Source organism: Protopterus annectens, chromosome 3.part1 (genome assembly GCF_019279795.1).
Source record: "Protopterus annectens isolate FY-2018-M chromosome 3.part1, PAN1.0, whole genome shotgun sequence".
Lineage (NCBI taxonomy): Eukaryota > Metazoa > Chordata > Ceratodontiformes > Protopteridae > Protopterus > Protopterus annectens.
In genome coordinates, this window is record NC_056732.1 from 177,977,379 (window position 1) to 178,005,207 (window position 27,829).

General features: G+C 44.9%; 1 protein-coding gene across 5 annotated transcripts in view; it reads right to left on the reverse strand.

The window, feature by feature from the left end:
• Positions 1–27,829, reverse strand: part of EPC1 (enhancer of polycomb homolog 1) — a 1,950,735-nt gene that overhangs the window by 791,991 nt on the left and 1,130,915 nt on the right. For all 5 annotated transcript variants that reach the window (XM_044066705.1, XM_044066704.1, XM_044066707.1 and 2 more), the window contains one exon: positions 904–1,110. In XM_044066705.1, coding sequence (XP_043922640.1) covers positions 904–1,110 — 207 coding nt within the window. The remainder of the gene's footprint in view (positions 1–903; positions 1,111–27,829) is intronic.

Here is a 27,829-nt window from a genome sequence, read left to right on the forward strand (position 1 = left end):
CTGATTCTCTAAGTAAAGATTGAAAGCCAAAAGTCAGCTTCGCAAAGCTTTTGGGACAAAGTCCTGACAAATGGAACATGAACGATGGTCATGACTGGGACCTAGACAGAAAGACAAAGATTGTGGTTGCCCTTAGGTGTAATTTGCCTTCCACACTTATCCCTCCTGGATGACATGAACTAATTAAAGAAGGCAACAGCAAAGAAATAAAGCCTCAACGGGGCACTTATCTGAAAGTTGGCAGCAGACAGAATCAGGCAACAGACCAACATAAGAGTCAAGTGTTCCAAACAGCAGCAGAAAAGTTCTGAGGATTGCACATGTGGAGGTTCTTTTACAGCTGATGTTGCCAGCATATACGTGCAACATCCCATGTACTGCAGCAGCTAAAAGCTTTTGTATGTTGGCCAGACATTGGGTTGCTTGGGCAGAGAACATCACATATGTAAAGAATACTGCAACACTGAATACAAGGACACTCACAATAATGCAGTGAATCTTATGAACACACACACACGTGTATATATACATATATACACACATACACATATATACACACACACATATATATATATATATATATATATATATATAAAAAATATAAAATTATATATGTATACATCTGTGTATGACAATGAACAACTGCAACAGACATTTTCCAATTGAAGTAAGGCTACCTACCCTAATGCAACTCACAATCTTTGAAACACTTTATAATTACCAATACATAGTGGATTTAAAAGTTAGGCTGTTCTTAGGCTACTCAGAATATCATCTGCAATCGTAACACTTCAGAATGCATGCTGTCAAGCAGTAATGGAGGCTGAAAAGGAAACTTCTCATACAAAGAGCATTTCTCCCATTGTGAAATCTTGGTTTTACTGCTGCAACAATAATCCATACCTTTCGAGTTTGCATCTTCTCTGTACGTCTTCTAAATGCAACATAAGGATCATTAGTACTGGAGCCATCTCTCTTTTCCTGCTTAACCACTGGGATTAAAGATGAACCTCTGCAGTTTTTTCTTTTCTTAATCCAGTAGTCATACACCTCCCTGATCAGTTCATCATCTTCCTTAAGCAGCAACTTAGCCTCTTGTAGAGTAACTGGCTGCAAGGAAAATTCTCCAAGTTAATAAAAGTTTCATTTTTTTTTTTTTTACTGAAACAAAAAACGTTTTATTTTCTACTGCAAGTTACAGTACTACACTAAAACTAATACAGGAATGCCTTTCCTAAGTACGTGATTTTTCACTTGGGGCACAATGTTTTTTTCACATTCCAAAGCCACGTTGTAAGCAAACTGGTGATCCAATAAACTATCCAGAAATATCTGCCATGCAACTGTGCACCCATACTTACTCAACAATGGGCAATTGCCTGTCCAGGATTAGCTTTGCTACTTTACAACCAACATATACTAGAATAGGCACTAGTTCCGCATGCCTTTGAGCTGAATTAAATGGATAATTGTAGAATGACTGAATGAATGAACACACTTCTCACACATTAGTCAAATTAAAAATCACTACAGCAGCTTTAAAAATAAAACTTGAGACATGCACTAAGTTAAACCTCTGCACTATGCACTGCTCTACATTACTTCACCACAACAGTCTACTTGCCTGCAAATTAAAATGCTAACAAAGCTGCCCCAAAAAGTACAGTTGTGTACACTTACCGTAAATGCAGATGTTAGTGTGTATTCACTGTTGCAGTCATTACACTTGGGTTATCCTGCTGGCAGGCTACCTTCAGTCGGCCTGAATTCCAAAGTCTAGGTACAGCGTTAGTCGGTGTCTCCTCCTCCCTGACGTCAGTGCGCCAGGGGTATAAAAGATGCAGCCAACGACATTTTCTTCAGTTTTTCTTGCCCCAGATGTCAGGTGCCCCAAAAAGGAGAAGCTAAAAATATGTCAGTAAAACATACATGTACCAAAACATATTATACCTTCATCTACAAGCAAATACACCACATAGGTTGTATAGACTAAAGAAGTGCAGATAAGTTCCAGCAAAGATATGGGGGATGATGGGTGGGTAACCTGGACTGCAACAGTGAATACACTCGAACATCTACATTTATGGTAAGTGTACATAACTGTACTATGTTCTTCATGTTTCACTGTTGCAGTCATCACACTTGGGTTGAATCCCAAAGCTATGGTTGGCATGATGGAGCTAAACAGCATTAGGAGTGGCTATGAGGCCCTGCAGAACTACAGTGGCAAAGCCTGCCCTGGATTTAGAGTAGAGTGGTAAAGGACAGTGCTTTGTAAAGGTGTGCACTGAACTCCAGGCATCAGCCTCTAAAATGTCTTTGGTTGGTACTCCCCCTGAGGAAGGCTGCTGCTCTGGTTGAATGTGGCCTAATGCCCTTAGGCACTGGCTTGCCATGTTGTGAATAGCAGAAAAGAATGCAGTGGCCTATCCACTTTGAAATAGTCTGCTTTGAGATAGCCTTTCCTTGTGATCCTGCAGCATATGCCACTAGTAGTTGCCCAGTCTTTCTGAAAACTTTGGTTCTGTTCAAGTAGAAGCGTAGCTGTCTGTGTATGTCCAAAGAATGCAGAATTCTCTCCCCCTTATTCTGTGGGTTTGGATAGAAAGTAGGCAGATGAATAGCTTGGTTAAGGGCCACACTGAACACTACCCTTACGCATAAATGTTGGGTTTGTCCTCAGAGAAACCCTGTCTGGATAAAAAAATTATAAAAGATTCCACAGCCATGAGTGCCTGTAGCTCTGAGACTTGTCTTGCAGAGGTTATTGCTAGGAGCAGAGCTGTTTTCCAAGATAAAAACTTTATATCAGCTGTAGCGGCTGGCTCAAAAGGAGGCAGGGTGAGTTTTTCCAAGACATAATTGAGTTCCCATGCAGGTATTGGTGATCTCCTTGGAGGTCTTAAGTTTTTGGCTCCTCTGAGGTACTACCTTAACAAAGGATGAGAGAAGATAGGTGGCTCTGTATTGTAATGAGCCGAAATGGCAGAGGCATGAATTTTAATTGATGAGAAGGATAGGCCTTTGTCCAGCATCGCAGTTAAGTATTGCAAAATCTGAGGAATATTTGGTACAGCTGTGTCAATACCTTGTGCCTAGTTCCAAGCACAGAATCTCTGCCACTTTCCAGTGTAAGATTTTCTGGTACTAGGCCCTTCTGGCCTCCAAAATGACATCCATCACAGCTTTAGTGAGAGGCGCGTTTTGTATGACTACATTATCCGCCATGCTACCAGATTTAAGGTTTTTAGTTGGATGTGCAGGATCTGACTGTTTTGTTGGGATAGTAGATGAGGTATTTGAGGCAAGGTCCAAGCCAGGCATTGAGACAAGCACCTTAGGATTGGATACCAGTACTGGCGGGGCTAGTCTGGGGCAATCAGTTACCATCTTTGGCTTCTCTTGTCTGACCTTTAGGAATAACTTGGGGAGGAGAGGTAGTAGAGGAAAGGCATATACTGCTAAGCTTTTCCAGCTGAAAGATAGGTCGTCCACTTTCCATGCTTGTCTGTGTTAAGTCCTTGTGCAGAATCTGTTAGTTGGTAGTTGTGAGGAGAGGCAAATAGATCTATATCCAGGCATCCCCATTTCCTTGTTATCATGCTGAAGAATTGTGGATCCAATTTCCACTTGTGGGGATCCATGAGGTTTCTGCTTAGTTCGTCTGCCAGAGTATTTATCTTTCCTGGCAGGAATTGTGCCTGCAGATGTACATGGTAAGTCAATGCTGTGTCCCACAAAGTCATGGCTAATCTGCAAAGGAGGCAAGAATGAGTACCTCCCTGCTTGTTTATATACCACATGACGGTGGTGTCGTCTGTCTATCAGTAGTTGTCCCGGATGAAGTAGGTCCTTGAAGGCTGTCAGGGCATTTTGAACAGCTAGCATCTCTTTTTGATTGATATGTAGATGCATTTGGCTTGCGGAACATGTGCCTTGAATACATCTTCCTGCCATATGGGCCCCCCAGGCATAATCTGATGCAGCTGTAGTTAATGTCTGCCTGGCTGGGGGTAAAACGAATGGCTGTCCCTTGTTCTGGTAACAAGCCTTCGCCCACCATCGAAACTCCTGTTGCAGGCAGGGAATGAGGGTAATTAATGTTTCTAGGCTGTGGCAGTGTTGAGTCCAAACACTTCTTAGGTACCACTGAAGTTTCCTCATATGCAGTCTCGCATATGGAATTAGTAGAATGCAGGATGCCATGAAGCCCAAAGCCTGCAGAATTTTTCTTGCAGATAAAGTACAGTTGTGTACCTGCCATAAATGTAGATGTTCGAGTGTATTCACTGTTGCAGTCATTACACTAGGGTTATCCTGCTGGCAGGCTAGCCGCAGTCGGCCCAAGTTCCAAAGTCTAGGTCCGGAGTCAGTTGATGTCGCCTCTTCCCTGACGTCAGTGGGCCAGGGGTATAAAAGATGCAACCAACGCCATTTTCTTCAGTTTTTCTTGCCCCAGATGTTAGGTGCCCCCAAATAGAAAAGGCTGGAAAAAATAATGCCAAAAAACATGCATGTATAAAAATAAACATTTCCTTCATCTACAAGCAAATACACCACATAGGCTGTTTAGAGTTGAGAAGTACAGAAAAGTCCCAGCAATGAAAAGGGGAATGGTGGGAGGGTAACCTGGACTGCAACAGTGAATACACTCTAACATCTACATTTATGATAGGTACACAACTGTACTATGTTCATCGTGTTTTACTGTTGCAGTCATTACACTTGGGTTGAATCCCAAAGCTGTGGTTGAGTGGCTGGGCCTAAATAGGATTAGGAGTGGCTACCAGGCCCTGCAGAACTGCAGTGGCAAAGCCTGCTCTGGATTTAGAGTAGAGAGGTAAGTGGTAGTGTTTTGTGAAAGTGTGCACTGAACTCCAGGTTGCAGCTTCTAAAATGTCTTTGTTTGGTACTCCCCTGAGAAAAGCTGCTGAAGTGGCTGCTGCTCTTGTAGAATGTGGCCTAATGCTTTCAGCACTGATTTGCCATGTTGTGCATAGCAGAAGCGAATGCAGTGTCCTATCCATTTTGAAATTGTCTGCTTTGAGATGGGCTATCCTTGTGATCCTGCAGCGTAAGCTACAAACAGCTGCTCAGTTTTTCTGAAAGCTTTTGTTTTGTCCAAGTAGAATCGTAGCTGCCTTTGTATGTCCAAAGTGTGCAGCAGTCTCTCCCCTTTATTCTGGGGAGTTGGATAGAAGGTTGGCAAATGAATAGTTTGGTTAAGAGCCACACTGGAAACCACCTTTGGCATAAACGTTGGATCTGTCCTTAGAGAGACCCTGTCCTGATGAAATATGATGAAAAGTTCCACTGCCATTAGTGCCTGTGACTATTCTTGCTGAAGTTATTGCTAGGAGCAGTGCAGTTTTCCATACGAATTTTATGTCAGCTGTGTTGGCTGGCACAAAAGGAGGCAGTGTGAGTTTTTCTAAAACAAAATTGTGGTCCCAAGTAGGTATCGGTGCTCACCTTGGGGGTCTTGTGTTTCCTGCCCCTCTGAGGTACTGTCTTAGTAGTGGATGCGAAAAAATAGGAGGTTCCGTATTGTAATGAGCTGAAATGGCAGAGGCATGAATCTTAATAAATAAAAAGGATAGGCTTTTGTCCAGCATCTCAGTTAGGTATTGTAAAATCTGAGGTATATTTGGAACAAGTGGTTCGAGTCCTTGGGTCTGGTTCCAAGCACAGAATCACTTCCATTTTTCTGCATAGGATTTCCTAGTGCTGGGCCTCCTGGCTTCTAAAATGACATCCATAACAGCTTGAGAGAGGTGTGGTTTGAGTGAATATATTACCTGCCATGCAGCCAGATTTAAGGTTCTGAGTTGACTGTGTAGAATCTGGTTGTTTTGTTGAGCCAGTAGATGAAGAATTTGAGGTAAAGGCCAGGCTGGGCCTTGAGACAAGCTCTTTAGGATTGGGTACCAGTGCTAGCGTGGCCAGTCTGGGGCAATCAGGATAATTTTTGGCTTCTCTTGTCTGACTTTTAGGAGTACCTTGGGAAGAAACGGCAGTGGAGGAAAGGCATAAACTTGTCAGGATTTCCCAGCTGAATGAAAGAGCATCCACTTTCCATGCTTGTGAGAGATAAGTCCTTGTGCAGAATTTCTGTAGTTGGCAGTTGTGAGGGGAGGCAAAAAGATCTATGTCTGGGCGCCCCCATTTCCTTATCATCATGCTGAAGACCTGTGGATGTAGTTTCCATTCGTGTGGATCCATGAGATTTCTGCTTAGTTCGTCTGCCAGTGTATTTTTCTTTCCTCGCAGGAATCATGCCTGCAGATGTACTTGATAGGTCAGTGGCGTGTTCGACAAAGTCATGGCTTGCCTGCAGAGGGGGTAGGAATGTGTGCCCCCTTGTTTGTTTATGTACCACATAACTGTGATGTTGTTCGTCTTTAGTAATAGTTGTCCTGGATGTAGTAGATCCTTGAAGGCTGTCAGGGCATTCTGTACAGCTAGCATTTCTTTTTGATTGATGTGAAGATGCATTTGTTCCTTGGGCCATGTGCCCTGAATACATTTTTCTGCCATGTGTGCCCCCCAGGCATAATCCGATGCATCCGTTGTTACCGTCTGCCTGGCTGCGGGCAAGGTGAAGGGCTGTCCCTTGTTGAGGTGACCGGCCCAGGACCACCATAGAAAGTCCTGTTGTAGACAGGGAATTACAGTTATTATTGTTTCCAGGCTATGGCAATGTTGAGTCCAAACACTTTTTAGATACCATTGTAATTTCCTCATATGCAGTCTTGCATATGGAGTTAGTAGAATGCAGGATGCCATGAAACCCAGGGCCTGCAGAATTTTTCTTGCAGGGAGCTGGGTCTTTGTTGCCATCATTTGAAAGTAATGAGTCAGTTGCCTTTGCTTGTCTGGCAGGAGATAAGCCATCTGGGCAGTTGTATTTAAGCTTGCACACAGGAATATTATCTCTTGAGAGGGCACTAGTTTTGATTTTTTTTTCGTTTACAGTATACCCTAAGCAAATTAGTAATGTTTTTACAAACGCCAGATGTCTTAGTAGAATGTCCTTGCTCCAGTCGTCTAAGTAGGGATATATTTGAATTCCTCTTTGTCTGCAAAATGCAATTACTGGTGCAGGCATTTGTGAAGACCCTGGGTGCAGTAGATAAGCCAAAGGTCAGTGCAGAGAATTGGTAATGCATTGAGCCAGCTATGAATCTGAGGTATCTTCTGCAAGATTGTCTGATTGGGACATGCAGGTATGCCTCTTTGAGGTCCAAAGTAACCAGCCAAGCCTTCTTGCCCAGCATGGGTAGAAGTTGCTGCAGTGTTAACATTTTGAATTTTGGAACATCCAGGAAAGTATTTATAGGTTCATAGGTTCATACTAGGCTATCTGCCCTGAGGCATTTATAAGCCTAGCCCGATTGTGTTTGGCTTACACCACCCCTTGATTTGAGTATAATGTGCCTCTGTCTAATAGTGACACGGAAGTAATCCCCGGGACAAACCTACGATCCCCCATCCACTCAAGATTCTTCTTGAAGAGAGTCAGTGAGGTGCTCTGCCTAACATGAATTGGAATTCTATTCCAGAGCGAAGGGAGCCCCTGGGTTATGAATTCTATTCCAGAGCGAAGGGAGCCTCTGGGTTATGATTGACAAGTCCAGTATTTGTCTCCAGGCTTTGTCCTTTCTGGGTACCAGGAAAAGTCTTGAGTAAAATCCTTGTCCCTGTTCTTAATGTGGTACCCTTTGAATAGCTCCCATGTCCATGAGAGCAGCAATTTCCTTTTGTGCCAGGTTCAGCATACCTTTTGATTTTGGAAGGGTATGAAAGTGGAGCCTGTAACCTTGAGTAACTATATTCAGTACCCATTTGTCCTGGGTGATAATGTGCCAATTGTGTGTGAAAAGTGCTAGCTTTCCCCCTGGGGTGTTGCCAAAAGGTAAATGCTTGGCCTTTGTAGAGGGAAGTCATTGAGACCATTTCCTGTAAGGTTGTGACTTGTCGTCTCCTCCTTTCGGGGTAGAAGCACACCATTGTTTAGGATTGTAGGATCCTTGGGACTGAGATCTGCCTCTTGGGTGTCTGTATCTGCCTCTGTGGCCTGTCTGAGACCTGAAAGGACCAATTTTTTTGAAGGCCAGTTTCTACTAAACCTAGGTCGTTGAACCTGTAAGAAATCCTTTATTGTCTGCATAGATTTTTTCGTTATCCTCCATTTTCTTTAACACCTCTTCTGCCTTAACACCAAAGTATCATGCTGTAGTGGAGCATTCAATAATTTTACTTTAACGTGTTAAGGTAAACTTTGTTCTTTCAACCTAGCATGCCTTCGAATGACCGAGCCTGTAAATGCAGCTCTGCAAGAAGCCTCTAATTAATCAAAACCACATTGCAAAGTATGCTTTCCCACTTGTTCAGCTGCATGCAATAATTCTTACATTTCCTTATCGTCAGGATTTTCCGAGTTTGTAAGCATTTTCTGTTTTAACAAAGACATAAGGTACTGTTGGTATTTAAGCATGTGAAACTGGCAGTTTAAAGCCCTTACAGCTAAAGTCGCAGAAGTATAAACTTTTTCCCCCATCTATCCAGTGCTCTACAATCCCTATCAGGGGGAACAGGGTTTTTTGCAGTGGAAGCCTCAACCCCTTTGGGACCCTGAGAAACTGTTTCTGGGTCAGCAGCAGGGTTTTTATAAAGAAATTTACGAGAGTCAGGGACCCTGTAATACCTGTCTGGCTTGACTGGTGCAGGGGGTAAAGAATCAGGAGACAGACTGGATTCTGAGAAAACATCATCCACAATATCAAGCACAGGGGGGATAGCTAGGGGCCTGTGCTGAGGCAGTAAAAGAAAATCTCTGAGCCTTTTCTTGGATTCTGAATAATCCTGGCTCTCCCAATGGAAGTGCTCCCTCATGGTGTGCAGAGTTTCCCCAAAAGAATAATCTTCAGGTGGAGAGGCTGAAAGTAAAGATTCTTCAGCATCAGAGTCCTCATATGGAGGGAGAGAATAACCCTGATCTGAAGAGGAATCATAGGAAATAGAAACCTGGTCAGAGGAATCATAATCAGTGTCTTGCCTAGGCCTTTTATCAGGAGGGGGATGGGAACCCCTGATCAAAGTAATTAAGTCTTCCGCCATTTTAAGCATCTGTTTCTTTGGCATGGATGACTGTCCAGGAGAATGCTGTACTTGTTTCTTGTCTTTAATGGTGTCTTTGACTGTACCTTGGCTGCTGCAGAGGACTTAATATAGTGAGCTGTGAAGGTCTGAAAACACCCTCAGAAGTCGATGCCTGCTCAGCGGCTCCGGACCCATCTGAGGGAATAGTTTCCATAGGCCCAATACCTTGAGTATCCAGAAGCCTAGTTGTCTCCACATGGGAGTCGGATACGGCCTGTGGCTCTGAGGTAGCGGGTGTCAGGGGCTGCGAAAGCGCCTCACTGAGAACCGGCAAACCGGCAACTGGCCTAGAATAGGCTTCGTCGGTTTTGGACCTCTGATGCCTGTCCTTTTCCTTTTCTTTGCACTTTTTATGAATTCCGGTTGCTCCAACGGCATTATATATTTAAACCTTCGGCCAAAGTAATGTAAGGCAAAATCTAACAGACGTTTAATAGTGCGTTGGTTGAATCTAGCACAAAACCGACAACTAGTAACGTTGTGGTCAGGGCCTAGGCAAGGAATACAGTAAGAGTGAAAGTCCTTATGAGGTATTTGCTTCCCACAAGAAATGCAATTGTTAACTTTTACTGACATCGGTCTGGAGCAAGAAAAAGTTTCCCCAACGGGGTACTTAGCCTTATTAAAGACTTCGGTTCTGAAACTCTATTTCGAAAATCTCAGGAGTCAGCCGACCAGCACTTGCGAACTGCTTTTTGCTTCGGGCACCGCGCGGCAAGAAAGACTAAAGAAAATGGTATCGGTTGCATCTTTCATTCCCCGGCGCACTGACGTCAGGGAAGAGGCAACATCAACCAACGCCGGACCTAGACTTTGGAACTCGGGCTGACTGCGGGTAGCCTGCCAGCAGGATAACCCTAGTGTAATGACTGCAACAGTGAAACACAATCAACATCTGGGCCTTTGTTGCCAACAGGTTGAAATAGGTAGTCAGTTGTCTTTGTCTGGCGTGAGATAAGCCATCTGGGCAGTTGTATTTAAGCTTGCGCCCCGGAATGTTATCACTTGAGAGGGTACTAGTTTTGATTTCTTTTCGTTGACCGTGTACCCTAGGCCTGTTGGAAATCTCTCTACAAATGCCAGATGCTGTAGTAGAATGTCCTTGTTCTCTGCTTGAATGAGGCAGTCGTCAAAGTAAGGATAAATCTGTATTCCTCTGTCTGCAGAATGCAATTACTGGTCCCAGGCACTTTGTGAATACCCTGGGCGCAGTAGATAAGCCAAAGGGCAGTACAGAGAATTGGTAGTGCATTGAGCCAGCTTTGAATCTGAGGTATCTTCTGCATGTTTGTCTGACTGGGACATGCAGGTATGCCTCTTTTAGGTCTAAAGTCACAAGCCAAGCCTTCTTGCCCAGCATGGGCAGAAGTTGCTGTAGAGTCAACATTTTGAATTTTGGTATATCCAAATAGGTGTTTAGAATACATAGGTCCAGTATTGGTCAACAGGTCTTGTCCTTTCTTGGTACCAACAGAAAGTACAGTTTTGTACCTACCATAAATGTAGATGTCCGATAGGAATGCATCTGCAGTCCTTACAAATGGGTTGTCCTATCGTCAGGCAGCCCTTCGGTCGGCCGGATTCCAAAGTCTGGGACTGGCTTCGGCTGGTGTCGCACTTCACCCGACGTCATAGCTGCAGTTCTTCGGGTATAAAGGCATCAGCCGACGCCATTTTCCTCAGTGTTTCTTGCCCTAGATGCCAGGTGCCCTCTTGGAAGGCTAAATTTGGATAAATGCCAATGTTTCCAAATAGTAGAGAGCAAACACAAAAATAAGCATGTATGTACATATATACAAACAAATACACCATGAAAGATCCCCCCCAGCTAGCTATAAGATGGGCAAATACCCTAGGAGTACCACAGAGGGGAAGGCGGGTGGGTAATCCTGACTGCAGATGCATTCCTATCGGACATCTACATTTATGGTAGGTACAAAACTGTACTATGTCCTTCAAGGATGCATCTGCAGTCCTTACAAATGGGTAGAATACCACAGCCAAACTAGGGGAGGAGGAAAAAGAGATAGATTATGGTGTAGTTAGGATCCCTTGCAAAACAGCAGTGGCAAAACCTGCTCGGGATCTAGAATATAAAGGTAAATTATAATGCCTGGCAAATGTATGCACGGAGGTCCAAGTTGCAGCCTCTATAATGTCCTTGGTGGCCACTCCTCGTAAGAAAGCTGTGGTAGTGGCTGTAGCCCTTGTAGAGTGAGGCCTGATGTTCTCTGGAGTTTTCTTTCCATGGTAGGAGTAACAAAATCTAATGCAATTTCCTATCCACTTGGAGATTGTTTGTTTTGAAATTGCTTTTCCTTCCCTTCCTGTTGCATATGCTACCAGTAGCTGGTCAGTTTTTCTATTGCCCTTGGTCCTGTCCAGGTAGTAGCGTAACTGTCTATGTACATCCAAGGTATGCAACAGTCTTTCTCCCCTGTTCTGTGGGTTTGGGAAGAATGTAGGTAGGTGGATAGCCTGATTTAAAGACACTCTGGATACCACCTTAGGCATAAATGTCGGATTTGTTCTCATGGACACTATCTTGATGGAAGATCAGGAAGGGTTGCACTGCCATTAATGCCTGTAGTTCAGAAACCCTTCTTGCTGAAGTGATTGCCAGCAGGAAAGCAGTCTTCCATGATAAGTATTGTAATTCTGCTGTTGCTGCTGGTTCGAAGGGGAAGTGTCAATTTTCTAGCACAAAGTTCAAGTCCCATGCTGGCAATGGTGGTTTCCTAGGAGGCTTTACATTTTTGATTCCTCTCAGAAACTGCCTGAGCAGAGGATGTGAGAAGACAGGAGGATCCAGGCTGTATTCTGCTGAAATGGCTGATGCATGTATCTTGATGGAGGAATAGGACAGGCCTGAGTGGAAGAGCTCTTCCAAGTATTCCAGGATGTTGGCTATGTTTACCCGTGACACATCTTCTCCCTTTGCAGTACTCCAAATGAGATATCTTTTCCATTTTGCTGCATAATTTTTCCTTGTAGAGGGTCTGCGAGCCTCAAGGATAATGTCTTTAACCCTTTGGGATAAATCTGGGTTAATTGATCTTATGTAATGTTCCATGCAGTCAGCTGCAGAGTTTTCAGGTTTGGATGCAGGATGTTGTAATTGTTCTGTGTTAACAGCAGTGGAACCAGGGGTAGTGTCCATATTTGTTCCCGAGACATGCTCCTTAGTAATGGGTACCAATGTTGCCTTGGCCAGTCTGGAGCTATCAGAATGATCCTTGGACGGTCCTCTTTGATCTTCAATAGCACCTTGTGCATCAAAGGAAGTGGTGGGAATGCATATGCTGTCAGGTTTTTCTAACTGAAGGATAGGGAGTCCACCTTCCAAGCAAGTGGGTGGTACGTCCTTGTGCAGAATTTCTTTAGCTGGTGATTGCGTGGGGATGCAAATAAGTCTATTTCTGGGAGTCCCCATTTTTTTGTGATGGCTTTGAATATGTCCGGATGCAGCATCCATTCGTGGGCATCCGTGGTAGTTCTGCTTAAAATATCTGCTAGAATGTTTTTTTTTCCCGGTACAAAAATTGCTTGTAACTGAAAGTTGTAGCTCAGAGCCACATCCCATAGGTCCAGTGCCATCCGGCATAGGGGGTAAGAATGTGTGCCTCCCTGTTTGTTGATGTACCACATAACTGTGGTGTTGTCTGTCCTTATCAACTGCCCTTCTCGGAGAAATGGTCTGAATGTCTGGATTGCCAATTTTACTGCCAGCATTTCCTTTAGATTTATGTGCAGATGCAGCTGATCTTGAGTCCATAAGCCTTGTATGCACTTGTCCAGCATGTGGGCCCCCCAACCGAGGTCTGAGGCGTCCGTTGTGATGGTTTGACTTGGTTGAATGCTGTGGAAGGGCAATCCTGTGTTTGATTGACAGGCCTGAGCCCACCATATGAACTCTTGCTTCAGGCATGGGATTAGTGGAATTTTGGTTTCTAAGCTGTGTTTGTGTTGAGACCATAAATTCTTCAGGTACCACTGTAGCTTTCTCATATGCAGTCTGGCATGAGGGACCAGTATTATGCAGGATGCCATGAAGCCCAGGGCTTGCAGTACTTTTCTTGCTGTTAGATGGTTCTGCTTTGTTAATGCCAAGAAGTAGAGAGGAAGTTTTTCTTGCTTTTCTACAGTTAGGAATGCCATCTGCTTTGATGTGTCCAGCTCTGCACCCAAAAAGGTTATTCTTTGGGATGGTATCAGCCTTGACTTTTTTATATTGACTGTATATCCCAGGGCTTGTAGCAAGTAAATGACTCTTTCTAAGTCTTCTGTTAGTTTGTTTTTGTTGTCCGCTTGTATCAGGCAGTCATCCAGGTAGGGATAAATCTGGATTCCCTGAAGTCTGCAATGAGCAATTACTGATGCCAGGCATTTCGTGAACACTCTGGGCGCAGTAGATAAGCCAAAGGGCAATGCTGAGAATTGATAATGCTCTGATCCTGCAAGAAATCTGAGGTATCTTCTGCAATTTGGTCGTATGGGGACGTGCAGGTATGCCTCCTTGAGATCTAGAGTAACCAGCCAAGACTCCTTGCCCAGCATGGGAAGAAGCTGCTGTAGAGTCAGCATTTTGAATTTTGGAACAATGAGGAATGAGTTTAAAGCGGACAGGTCGAGAATAGGCCTCCATTTTTTCTCTTTTCTTGGTACCAGGAAGAGTCTGGAGTAAAATCCCTTTCCTTGTACCATAGATGGTACCTTTTCCACAGCTCTCATCCTCACTAATTGAGCTATTTGTTTTAGAGCTTCTGCCTTTTGATTTGGTGGTAGGTTTGGCATTCCTCTTTTTCCTGGTAGAGTATGGAAATGAAACCTGTAACCTTGGTCTATAGTTTGCAAAATCCATTTGTCCCTTGTGATGTAATGCCAGTTCTTTGAAAATAATGCTAGCTTTCCGCCTAAGGGTGCTTCTAGTTGTTCCCTGGTAGGTGGTGCCAGAGCCAAGTCACTGTGATTGTCCTGTTGCAGTGGTGGTGGCTGTGTCTGTGCCTCGCTGGTTGTTGCCCTGCCACTGGCGTCCCCTGTAGGCACCCCTGGATTGGTTTCTGCCTCTTGAACGCCTATTCCTGCCTCTCTGTGCTTTAGAGGAGTCTGGAAAAGACCAATTTTTGGAGGGCCAATTCCTGCTAAACCTTGGAGGTTGGACCTGTAAGAAGTCTTTCACTGTTTGTACAGATTTTGCCTTCTCTTCCATTTTCTTCAGTACCTGCTGTGCAGGAGAACCAAATAAATTGACCTTGTCCATGGGAGCATCTAATAGTTTTGATTTGACATGGTCCGGCAAGGCCTGCTCTTTCAACCATGCATGCCTTCTGATAACTGTGCCAGTCATGGCTGATCTAAAGGAAGCCTCCAGCGCATCATAGCTGCATTTTAAAGAATGGTTACTAACTTGTTGAATGTTATGTACCATTTCCTGAACATATTTCTTATCTAAAGGTTCATCAGAGGACAGTTTCTTAGTTAACTGATCTAGCATAAACTCTTGATATTGGATCATATGAAATTGACAGTTCAAGGCCCTAGCTGACAGAGTAGCAGAGGTGTAAACTTTTTTACCCCATCTCTCTAAGGACCTAGATTCCCTTTCAGAGGGGAGGGGATTTTTAGCAGAAGTAGATGCTACAGCCTTAGGCCCCTGGGAGATAGTCTCGGGATCTGCAAAAGGAGCCTTGTATAAATGGTGATGTGTGTCCGGGACCCTGTAGAACCTATCGGGCTTAGCAGGGGCCGGAGGTAATGAATCAGGAGCAGTACAAGCATCATTAAATGCATCATCTACAACAGAAAGAACTGGAGGTATAGCTAAAGGCCTATGTTGTGGTAAATGCAAAAGGTTCTAAGCCTTTTCCTGGAGTCTGAGAAATCTTGGCCCTGCCACTGAAATTGTTCCCTCATAGCATGCAAGGTTTCCCCAAAGGAAAATTCCTCAGGTGGAGAGGCAGAAGGGATGGACTCTTCAGCATCAGAGTCTTCGTAAGGGAAATAAGGAGCCTCTGGAGGGTCTGTATTGTCTGAATCATCAGAAGAATCATCTGTGGACACTGGCTCAGGGGGCTCTGCTCTAGGTCTCTTCTCTGGAGGTGGATGAGAGGCCCTGTCTGGATGAGGTTGGGATCCCTGATTAAAGAAATGAGATCCTCTGCCAGAGAAAGCATTTGGGAACTGGAGCTGGGCCTGTGAGAGGGGGTCTCAACAGGCACAGTCTTAGTAGCTTTAGCTGCTTTAGCCCTGGCAAAAGCCTTAATGGACATGGCTGCAGGAGGCCTAGCAGCTCCACGTGCAGGGGTTGAAATATCCAAGGGAATAGTGTCAGATAATTCCTGAGAAACCGCAACTGCAGGTTGGATTTCAGAAGCCGATTCTACCAGGTTAGAAGAGGCCTCAGTAGAAGGCAAGTTTTCGGCTGAAGAAAGAACCGCTTGCTCGGTTTCGCCGCAACCGAGACACTCGGTTTGCTTAACCGGTTTCGCCGGAAACCGCGGGCCGCGAGTGTCGGTCCTTTTCCTTGCGTTTTTTGGATATTTGTGTAGTCGGAGGATCCGACGGCATAATATAAGCAAAATCAGAGCCGAAAAACTGCTCAGCAAATTCCGACCGACGTCTAAGCGTCCGTCGGTTAAAAGAAGCACAGGCTAGACAAGCTGCTACGTCGTGGTCTGGGCCTAAACAAGGTAAGCAGTAAGAGTGGAAATCTTTGAGGTATTTGTTTCCCACAAGTTAAACAGTTATTCACTTTTTCTGACATCGGCTGAGGCAAGAAAGAGTCCCCAACGGGGTACTTAGCTTTTTAGAAGTCTTCGAAGTAGTATTCGGAGTAGTAATCTCTGGTTCTGACCGACCGGCATTTGCGAACAGCTTCTGCTTCGGGCGCCACGCGGCAAGAAAGATTGAGGAAAATGGCGCCGGCTGATGCCTTTATACCCGAAGAACTGCAGCTATGACGTCGGGTGAAGTGCGACACCAGCGGCCAGACCCAGACTTTGGAATCCGGCCGACCGAAGGGCTGCCTGACGACAGGACAACCCATTTGTAAGGACTGCAGATGCATCCTTGAAGGACATCAGTCTTGAATAAAATCCTTGTCCCTGCTCTTGCTCTGGTACTTGTTGAATGGCCCTCATGCCCATGAGGGATGAGACTTGCTTTTGTGCCTCTGCCCATTGAAGTTTTGGCAGGTCTGGCCAACCGTTTGTCCTTGGCAGGGTATGGAAGTGAAACTTGTAGCCTTGTGACACTATGTCTAGGACCCATTTGTCCTGGGTTATTATGTGCCAATTTTGAGAAAAAAAGTGCTAGTTTTCCCCCTAAAGGTGCTGCCAGAAGATAAGTGCTTGGTGCAGGCAAGGGGAAGTCATTGGGACTGTTTCCTGTATGGCTGTGATTTGTCTTCTCCACTTTTGGAGGTAGAAGCACCCCACTGTTTAGACCTGTACGAACCTTGGGGCTGTGATCTGCCTCTTGGGCGTCTGTATCTGCCCCTTTGTGGTCTGTCTGACATTGGAAAGGACCAATTCTTTGTAGGCCAGTGTCTGCTAAATCTAGGAGGCTGTACCTGTAAGAAATCCTTAACGGTTTGCATAGATTTAGCTTTGTCCTCCATTTTCTTTAACACCTCTTCTGCTTTAACACCAAACAAGGTATCATGCTGTAATGGAGCATCTAATAATTTTGCTCCGACATGATCAGGCAGATTTTGCTCCTTTAACCAAGCATGCCTCCTGATGACAGAACCCATAACAGCGGCCCTGCAGGAGGCCTCCAAAGAATCAAAACCACACTGCAAAGTATGCTTTCCAACTTGTTCAGCTGCATGCAATAAATCCTGCATTTCTTTGTTTTCTGCACATTCAGAATTTATCAACATTTTCTGTTTAAGCAGTGACATAATATATTGATGATATTTGAGCATACGAAACTGACAATTTAAGACCCTTATAGCCAAGGTAGCAGAAGTGTAAATCTTTTTTCCCAATCTGTCCAATGCCCTAGAATCCCTATCTGAGGGGGTAGGGTTTTTTGCAGCAGAAGCCTTGACCCCTTTGGGACCCTGAGAGATAGTTTCTGGGTCAGCAGCAGGGTTTTTGAAAAGGAATTTATGACAACTCAGGAACCCTCTAGTACCTGTCCGGCTTAACAGGAGCTGGAGGTAAGGAGTCAGGGGTGAGACTGGACTCTGAAAATACGTCATCTACAATGTCTAACACAGGTGGAATAGCTAGAGGCCTGTGTTGTGGTAGTAAAAGGAAGTCTCTGAGCCTTTTCTTAGATTCAGAAACATCTTGGCTCCCCCAGTGGAAACGCTCCCTCATGGTATGCAAGGTTTCCCCAAAAGAGTAATCCTCAGGAGGAGAGGCTGAAGGGATAGATTCTTCAGCATCAGTATACTGATAGGGAGGAAGACAGTATTCCTGATCAGAAGAGGAATCAGATGAAATGGAAACATGATATGAAGATTCATATCGTGTCTCTTGCCTAGGCCTTTTATCAGGTGGGGGATGGGAACCCCTGATCAAAGTAATTAAGTCTTCGGCCATTTTGAGCATCTGTTTTTTGGGCATGGAGGCCTGTCCATGAGGCTGTTATACTTGTTTCTTTGTCTTTAAAGGTGCTTTAGTATTTGCCTTTGAAGCTGAAGTAGTTTTAATGTATAATTGAGTAGGTCTGAAAACACCCTCAGAAGCCGATGCCTGCTCAGCGGCTCCGGACCCATCTGAGGGAATAGTCTCCGAAGGTCCAATACCTTGAGCTTCCTGCGGCCTAGTCGACTCCACGTGGGGGTCGGTAGCAGACTGCGGATCTAAAGTAGCAGGCGTCAGGGGCTGAGAAGACGCCTCACTGAGAACCGGCGACTGGCTTAGAAGAAGCCTTGTCGCCAGTTTTGGACAGCGAATGCCTGTCCTTTTCTTTTTCTTTGCGTTTCTTGTGAATTCCGGTAGTCGGATGGCTATCCGACGACACTGTATAATTAAATCTTCTGCCAAAATAGTGTAATGCAAAATCGTACCTACACTTAACAGTGCGCTGGTTAAATCTAGCACAAAACCGACAACTAGCAACATCGTGGTCAGGGCCTAGGCAATGAATACTGTAAGAATGAAAGTCCTTATGAGGTATTTGCTTCCCACAAGAAATACAATTAACTTTTTCTGACATCGGTCTGGCGAAAAAAAAAGTTTCCCCAACGGGGTACTTCGCTTTTAATGAAGACTTCGGATCTGAAATTCGAACACGAAAACTTCAGGAGTCGGCCGACTGGCACTTGCGAACTGCTTATGCTTCGGGCACCGCGCGGCAAGAAAGACTGAAGAAAATGGCGTTGGCTGCATCTTTTATACCCCTGGTGCACTGACATCAGGGAGGAGGCGACAGCGACCGACACTGGACCTAGACTTTGGAATTCAGGCCGACTGAGGACAGCCTGCCAGCAGGATAACCCAAGTGCAATGACTGCAACAGTGAAACACAAAGAACATCTTAAACTCATTAGTTCCCTGTATGAAATAGCAACATAATCTGTACAATCGCCAAATAATGACAAGGACAGTGATGTGTGTGGAAATGTGAGATATTACACTTAAAAAAAAAAATAACTAAATAAATAAAAAAAAAAAAATGCTGATTTATTGCTGCTATGATATATAGGGAAAGTACTTGTTTCTGCATCATCGAAAGAGGCCACAACATTACACCCAAACCATTCAAGCTTACAGTGGAAAAGCCTTGTGTGAAACATGTACAAGAGAACAATGATGACCAATCTGATGTCCAATAAACTCCCCATCCACAGACAAGTTTTCGTATTCATGTTCAAAGCTAGAGAATAAGTTGTGTAAAATCTTACCATAACCGTAGATGTCCTCCTCTTCCATGTTGCAGAATTCCAAACTCTTGGGTTATCCTCTGCTAGCTAAATGAACATCAGGCCAGTATACAAAACCTTCTAGTCGCTGCTAGGTTAGTGGGACATCTGACGCTGGCCGAGGGAGTGTGAGCCATAAATGTGACATCTGCATATACATTTGCTTAGAACTGAACGCTCCAGTCGGACTCCAGTCCCAAAATAGCTGTACAAGTCCTGTGTCAACCACGAAGAGAATTTTAATTCAAAAGGAGGTAGGAGAGAGGGAATGAATACTGCAACATGGAAGAATAGAACATAGTACAGTTGTGTCCACTTACCACAAATGTATATGTTCGAGTGTATTCATTGTTGCAGTCATCACACTTGGGTTTTCTACCTGCAGGTAGCCCTCAGTCGGCCCGAATACCAGTGTCTTGAGATTTCTGCGTCGGATGCTGTCGCCTCTTCCATGACGTCAGGTCGTCAGGGGTATAAAACATGCAGCAGACGCTATTACATGAGTTTTTCTTGCCCCAGATGTCAGGAGCCCCCAAATAGGAAGCAATTACATGGTATGGAACACCTACAGTAAAAAGTAAATACCACTGTCATAAGATATGACCAAAAACTGGATAGGTAGAGAGTATAGAAAAGTCAGGGGCTGGAGAGAGGGTAACCAGGACTGCAACAGTGAATACACTCTATCATCTACATTTATGGAAGTATACACAACTGTACTATGTTCTTTGTGTTTCACTGTTGCAGTCATCACACTTGGGTTGATTCCCAAAGCTGAGGAGGGGTGGAGGCAGTCAAGAAGTATTAGGGCTGGCTAGCAGACCTTGTTAAGACTGCTGTGGCAAATCCAGCACAGGATTTAGAAAAGATAGGCAAGTGGTAATGCTTGGTGAAGGTGTGTACAGAACTCCAGGTTGCAGCTTCCAGGATGTCCCTGGTAGGGACTCCCCTGAGAAATGTTGTACAGGTTGAGGTAGCCCTAGTGGAAGTAGTTGTGATCCCTGTGGGGTTTGTTTTTCATGGTGTTTGTAGCAGAAACGGATGCAGTGTGTATCCATTTGGAAATGGCTTGCTTTGAAATGGCCCTGCCCTCTGTCCCTGTAGCAAAGCTGACAAGCAGCTGGTCAGATTTTCTGAAAGGTTTAGCCCTGTCAAGGAAGAACCTGAGCTGTCTGTGCACATCCAAGGAGTGCAGGATCCTTTCCCCTTTATTCTAAAGATTAGGGAAAAAGGTTGGTAAAGGGATGGATTGGTTTAAAGCCACACTGGACACCACCTTGAGCTTAAATGATGGGTTAGTCATGAGGGAAACCCTGTCAGCATGGAAAATAATGAAGGGTTCCACAGTCATTAATGCCTGTAACTCACTCTTCTTGCTGAAGTGATGGCTAGAAGTAAGGCTGTTTTCCAAGAGAGGAATTTTAAGTCTGCTGCGGCAGCAAGTTCAAAAAGGGGAAGGGTGAGCTTCTCTAGTACAAAGCTAAGGTCCCAGGGCAGGGGTGGGTGCTCTCCTCGAGGGCCTTAAATTGTTAGCTCCTCTCAGGAACTGTTTGATGAGAGGGTAAGAAAAGAGAGGTGGCTCAGTATTTCAATGAGCTGAGATGGCAGCGGCATGAATCTTAACTGATGAAAACGATAGGCCTTTGTGGAGCAGCTCTGCTAGGTAATCAAGGATTTGAGGTAAGGCGGGCACGGCTGTGTCCTTTCCTTGAGACTGGCTCCAAGAACAATATCTTTTCCACTTTTCTGAATAGGATTTCCTAGTACTTTTGAGAGGAGGGGCAGTGGGGGAAAGGCATAAATTGAGAGGTTTTCCCATGTAAAGGATACGTCATCCACTTTCTATGCTTGGCTGTGGGGGTTTCTGGTGCAAAATCTGCTCAATTGATGGTTTTGGGGTGAGGCAAATAGGTCCAACTCTGGTGTGCCTCACCTGTGGATTAGAAGTTTGAATGAGTTGGATTCCAGTTTCCACTCGTGTGGGTCCGGTAGATTTCTGCTTAAATTGTCTGCCAGTGAATTTTGTTTGCCTGGCAGGAATTGAGATTGCAGCTGCACTTGGTTGCTCACCTAACCTGCATAGTGGGTATGAATGAGTTACCCCCACACACACACTTGTTTATGTACGACACAACTGTGGTGTTGTCTGCCTTTATCAGTTGTTGTCCTGGAAGGATAAGAAATGTAAATGCTGTCAGAGCATTCTGTACAGCTAACACTTTTTTTTATTGATTTGCAGGGGGGTTTGTCCTGGGCTCCATTTGCCTTGAATGCATTTACCCGCCATGTGAGCCCCCCATGCACAGTCAGATTCGTCTGTTGTCAGGGTTTGGGCAGCGAGGGGTTGAGTGAAAGGCAGTCCCTTGTTGCGGTTGCATGCCTCTGCCTACCAAAGTAACTCTGCTCTTAGACAAGGAATGATAGGGATTGGTGATTCCAGGTCCTGAGAGTGTTGGCACCAGAGACTCAAGTACCACTGAAGTTTCTTCATATGCAGTCTTGCATATGGAAATAGTAGAATGCATGAGGCCATGAACCCTAGGGCTTGCAGCATTTTTCTTGCAGATAGCTGGGTTTTGGTGGCCATTCGTTTGAAGTAGTTTGTCAAACAAACGTTTTTCTGGAGTGAGGAATGCCATCTGGGAAGATGTGTTCAAGCTTGCTCCCAGGAATACAATTTTTTTGGCTGGGCACCAGTTGTGATTTCTTTTCGTTGATGGTGAACCCCAGAGAAGTTAATAGTCTCTCTACAAATGTCAGGTGCTGAAGTAGCAATTCCTGACTGTCTGCCTGAATCAGGCAATCGTCCAAGTATGTGTAAATTGAATATTTCTCTGCCTGCAGAATACAATAGCTGGTGCCAGGCACTTTGACTTATCTACTGCACCCAGGATATTCACAAAGGGAAGTGTAGAGAACTGATAGTGCATAGAGCCTGCCCTGAAACGTAGATATTTCCTGCAAGATTCCCTTATGGGGATGTGCAGGTAAGCTTCTTTTAAGTCTACGGTGACTAGCCTGGCATCCTTGGCTGAAGAAGCTGTCGTAGTGTAAGCATTTTGAATTTTGGGACCACCAGAAAGGTGTTGAGTACTGAAAGATCCAGGATAGGGCGCCAAGAGTTCTCTTTTCTGGGAATACCAGGAAAAGTCTGGAGTAGAAATCCTGTCTCCTTTGCACTATTGGAACAGGTTGAATAGCCCTGATACTGAGAAGAGAAAGTACTTGCTTTTGGGCCTCTGCCCACTGGTTTGGAGGAAGGTCTGGCAACCCGCTTGGGGTTGGGAGTGATTGGAAGTAGAATATGCATCCCTGGGATACAATGTTTAAGACCCATCGGTACTGGGTAATGGCCATCCAGTTTTTTTGCATGCAGGGCAAGTTTTCCTCCTAAGGGTGCAAGTACTTGGGCATGGCTGGGAAGGAAGACAAAGTCATTGTGAACTTTTTCCATAAGGGGTGGCTTACCACTCCCTGTTTTTGAGGTGGGAGCACTCCATTGTTTAGATCTCTGCATACCCTGAGACTGTAGTCTTGGTGGTCTGTTGCCCCTGGGTTTGGACTGAGAAGGTCTGGGAAGGACTGGAAAGGACCAGTTTTTAGAAGGCCAATGCCTACTGAATCTAGGTGGCTGCACCTGTAAGAAATCTTTAACAGTTTGCATAGATTTAGCTTTTTCTTCCATCTTTTTAAGAACAACCTCAATGCCAAACGTACATTCCTGGTTTAATGGAGCAACTAGTCATTTTGCTTTGACATGGTCTGACAAGATTTGTTCCTTTAGCCAAGCATGCCTTCTCAGTACAGACCCAGTGACAGCAGCCCTGCAAGATGCTTCTAAGACATCAAAACCCAAAGTATGCTTACTAACTCGGTTTGCAGAATGCATCAACTCTTGCAAATATTCATTTTCTGTACAATCTGGAAGTAAAATCATTTTTTGTTTACTTAGTTCCATAAATATACTGCTGGTACTTCAACATGTGAAACTGTCAATTTAAAGCCCTGATGGCAAGAGTTGCAGAGGTATATACCTTCTTACTCCATCTGTCTAAAGCCCGAGAATCCCTGTCCGAAGGGGTAGGGGTTTTGGCTGTAGTAGCCTTAATGCCTTTAGGTCCCTGGAAAATGGTCTCTGGATCCACAGTGGTATTCTTAGAGAAATTTGTGGGAGTCAGGTGCTCTATAGTACCTGTCAGGCTTTCTAGGAGCTGGTGGGTAAAGTATCAGGAGTAAGACTGGATTCCATGAAGACATCATCTACAATATCCAGGACATGGGGTATAGCTAGAGGCCTGTGCTGAGGCAAGTCTAAAAATTCAGTGTCTCTTTTTGGACTGTGGGTAGTCCTGGCATTCCCAGCGGAAATGCTCTCTTAAGGTATGCAAGGTTTCACTAAAAGAAAAAGTCCTCTGGAGGGGAGGCAGAGGGAATGGAATACTCTGAATCTAAATCCTCATAGGTAGACAAGGGTATGTCCTGGTAATCAGAGGGATCAGAGTCATCAGATCATGGTCTGTAGAATCAGAAGGAAAATCATTTTTTTTTCTTTTAGAGGGGGAAGGCTGGTTTCCCCCTAATTAAAGTTAAAAGGTCTTCAGCCATTCTAAGCATTTGTTTCTGTGGCATGGGAGCTTGAGCATGTGCTTTGGTCGTCAGTTTTCTAGGCGTAGTGTGAAGTCTGAGCCTAAGAAACTCGGTAGTTTTAGTAAAAAACGAAGTTGTCCATTTAATAACATCGGAAGGTCGGAAACCAGTGCCTAAACAGCAGCTCTGGGCCCATCCAAGGTAGACACATCCAGTCGAAGAAGCATCTCGCGAATGGGTGTCAGCAGAGGCCTGCGAATCTGTAGAACTGGGTATCAGGAGCTGCAAAGGCGCCTCACTGAGGACTGGCGACTAGCTTAACAGAAGTGTCGCCAGCAGTTTTGGACCTATGAGGTCTCTGTCTTTATCCTTGTGTTTTTCCAGAAGATCAGCAGTCAGATGGTGTAACAAAGCCATTTCAGAATACAGAGAATGAGAGCGGAAGAATTTAGCAACAAAGATCGCCCGACAGTTCAGGCGTTAAACAAGGCACAAAACCAACAGGAAGGAACGTCGTGGTCTAGGCCTAAACAGGTGACGCAGTAAGAATGAAACACTCTGTGAGGTATTTGCTTTCCACAGGCAAGACAATTGTAACTTTTTTTGACATCAGTTAGAGCAAGAAAAAAGGATCCCCAACAGGGCACTCAGCTTTAGAAGACTTCAGCTTTGAAACTCGAAAAATGAAAATTTCAGGTAGCGGTCGACTGGCACTTGCGAACTGCTTCTCCTTCGGGGTCCCGCGCAGGAAGAAAAGCTGATAAAATGGCGTCGGCTGCATGTTTTATACCCTGACGTCATGGAAGAGGTGGAAGCATCAGATGCAAAAATCCCAAGACTCTGGTATTCGGGATGACTGAGGGCTACCTGCAGGCAGACAACCCAAATGTGATGACTGCAACAGTGAAACACGAAGAACATCTATGGTTACGTTAAGATTTTGCACAACTATTTTATGTCATTCTATTCTCATGATGCAGTACTCCAAACCCTTAAGTGAATGCAAAGCTCAAAGGGAAGAAGAGGTGGGTGGCATGGAACTGTTTTTTATGAGATCATGTAGGATTGCCCTAGCAAATCCCACTCTAGACCTGCAGATATGATCCAGTCTGTAGTGCTTAGTGAAGGGTATGGACAGATGCCCATGTAGCTGCCTCTAGAATGGAAGCAGTATCCAGTCCTCTAAAGAAGGATCTAGAATGATGAAGCCATGGCTCTAGTGGAGTGGGCCTTGATTTTTGAATTTAAACGTTTTCCATGGTAGATCTAGCAAAATGATATAGCCTTGGAAATCTAGGCAGAAATTCTGTTTCGTCAACGCTTTTCCCAGGACCCTGGGGTAAAAGGAGACAAATAATTGATCTGATTTTACAATGGACTTGGTCTTGTCAAGGTAAAATCTAAGCTGTCCGTGGTCATGGGAATGCAAGACACACTCACTGTCGTTCTGGGGATGTGGAAAAAAAGATGGGCAGGTGAATACCATGGTTTAGTGACAGTTAATTTGACCACATTGGGCATGAAGGAAGGACTGGTCCTCGGGGTTGCTCTGTCCTTGTGGAAGAGGAGAAAATGAGGAGTTGCACGAGGGCCTGGAGCTCTGACACGCTTCTAGCTAATGTCAAGGCCATGAGAGGTACAGTCTTCCAAGTACAGTGTTTCAGGGATGCTGGTTCAAAGAGAGCAACTGTGAAATTCTCTAAAACGTAGTTCAGGTCCCATGGAGGTGGAACTGGCCTCCTGGGAAGCCTGAGATGTAGTACTCCCTTGAGGAATAACTTTGCAGGAAGATGGGATGCAAGAGGAGGGTCAAGAGGCAGACAAGCTGAAATAGCAAGGTGGGCCTTAACAGAAGAACATGCCAGCCCTGCTTGCAAGACTTCACACAGATAGGACAGTACTAAGGGGACCACTCCTTGCAGTGGGTCCAGCTGTCTATATAAACACATGGAGAAACATTTCCATTTGGACAAATAAGACCTCCTAGTATCAGTTTTCCTGGCTTCTTGCAAGACTGCTAGCACATCCTCAGAGTAAAGGTGTCTGTAAGGGATCAAGATTCTATCACCCACAGAGTTAGGTTCAGAGATTCCAGGTGGGATATGAATTAGGGATCCCATATCCTGTGTGAAAAATTAAACTCTGTGAGGTAACTTGTGATGATTGCCCCTGGCTAAATGCAGAAGGAGGGGGACAAATGCTGTCTTGCCCAAAAGGGGGTCACCAACAAGACTTTTGGTTTGTCCCACTGGATTTTTACTAGGACTTTTTGAAGGAGTGGGGGGGGGGGGGACGTACAGAGAAACATCCCTATAAGAGACTGAAAAGGCATCCATTGCCTTCACTATGGAGCTGGAAAGCCAGGTGCAAAACACTAGTAGTTGTCTGTTCAGAGGGGAGAGAAACCTATTTGTGGTGTTCCCCACTTGTGGACAATGTCCAGGAACACATCCCTGTGAAGCATCCATTCGTGGGACTGTGACATGGACATGCTCGGGGTGTCTGCCTGAGTGTTCTGTGCTGAAGGGATTCTCTCTCTGGGCCACCAGTTCCCAGGCTTGGAGTGCAAGTATGCATAGCAAGTAGGATTTTGTTCCCCGGTTTGTTCACATACCACAGCTCTCATTTCCCTGATGTTGATTTGCTCCTGCCTGAAGATGTTTGATCAGTTACCCTGCACTCTCAGGTTGCCTAAAGCAGCTCCTCAGCCCATATCTGAGGCATATGTGTACATCTCCTGAATTTGTGGAATGGGTTGTAAGGGGAGGCTTAGGTTGATTGTGATTTGCTCTAACCACCAGAGAATCTCCTTCTTCAGGCAAGGAAGGAAGGGAATGTTGAGGTCCAAGGGGCGTGAATGTTGTGTTCATATTGACATCCAGTATCACTGCAAGTTTCTCATCTGGAGTCTTGCCAATGGCAGCATTGGGATAGTGGAAGCCATACGACCCAGTAACCTGAGATATTGTCTGGCTATCAGTGTTGTGAAAAATGTACAGTTTTGTACCTACCATAAATGTAGATGTTAGAGTGCTCATACAGCTGCAGTCATTACAGATGGGTTATCCTGCCGTCAGGTGAGTCCTCGGTCGGCCGAATTCCAAAGTCTAGGTCCGGTATCGGCTGTCGTCGCTTCTTCCCTGACGTCAGTGCGGCAGGGGTATAAGAAAGACAGCCGAAGCCATTTTCTTCAGTTTTTCTTGCCCCAGATGTCAGGTGCCCCCAGAAGGAAGGCAAAACATAATATTATGCAAACATGCAATGTAGATAAATCAAAAACAGTAGTTGCCAGCAAATACACTATAAAAAAATACCCTAAATAGGTTGTATGATAAAGGTGTTTGTCATAAGGCCTGTCCCTAAGAGGGGATGGAGGGAGGGTAACCTGGACTGCAGCTGTATGAGCATTCGAACATCTGCATTTATGGTAGGTACAAAACTGTACTATGTTCATCGTGCATACAGCTGCAGTCATTACAGATGGGTAGAATCCCAAAGCTAAGTAAGGGTGGTAGGCACTAAGTGGAACTAGGAGGGTCGAGGATGCCCTGCAGGACTGCTGTGGCAAAGCCCGCTCTAGATTTTGAGTATAGTGGAAGATGGTAGTGCTTGGAGAAAGTGTGCACTGCACTCCAAGTAGCTGCTTCCAAAATGTTCTTGGTAGGGACCCTCCTGAGGAAAGCTGTAGAGGTAGCTGTAGCCCTGGTGGAGTGGGATATGATGTATACATGGACAGATTTTCCATGAAATGAATAACAAAAGCGTATGCAGTGGGCTATCCATTTTGAAATTGTCTGTTTGGAAATAGCCTTTCCTTGAGCACCTGTAGCATAGGACACAAAGAGCTGCTCAGATTTCCTGAATGGCTTTGTTCTGTCCAAGTAATAAAAAAGTTGTCTGTGAATGTCCAAGGAATGTAGTAGTCTCTGCCCTTTTTTCTGTGGATTTGGATAAAAGGTAGGTAAATGAATAGTCTGATTCAAAGCTACACTGGATACTACCTTTGGCATGAAGGTAGGGTTGGTTCGTAAGGAAACTCTGTCCTGATGGAAAATGATGAATGGTTGCACAGCCATGAGGGCCTGTAGTTCCGAAACCCTGCGTGCTGAAGTAATAGCCAGAAGGAAGGCTGTTTTCCACGACAAGTATTGTAGCTCTGTTGAAGAAACCGGCTCAAAGGGAGGCAGGGTCAGCTTTTCCAAT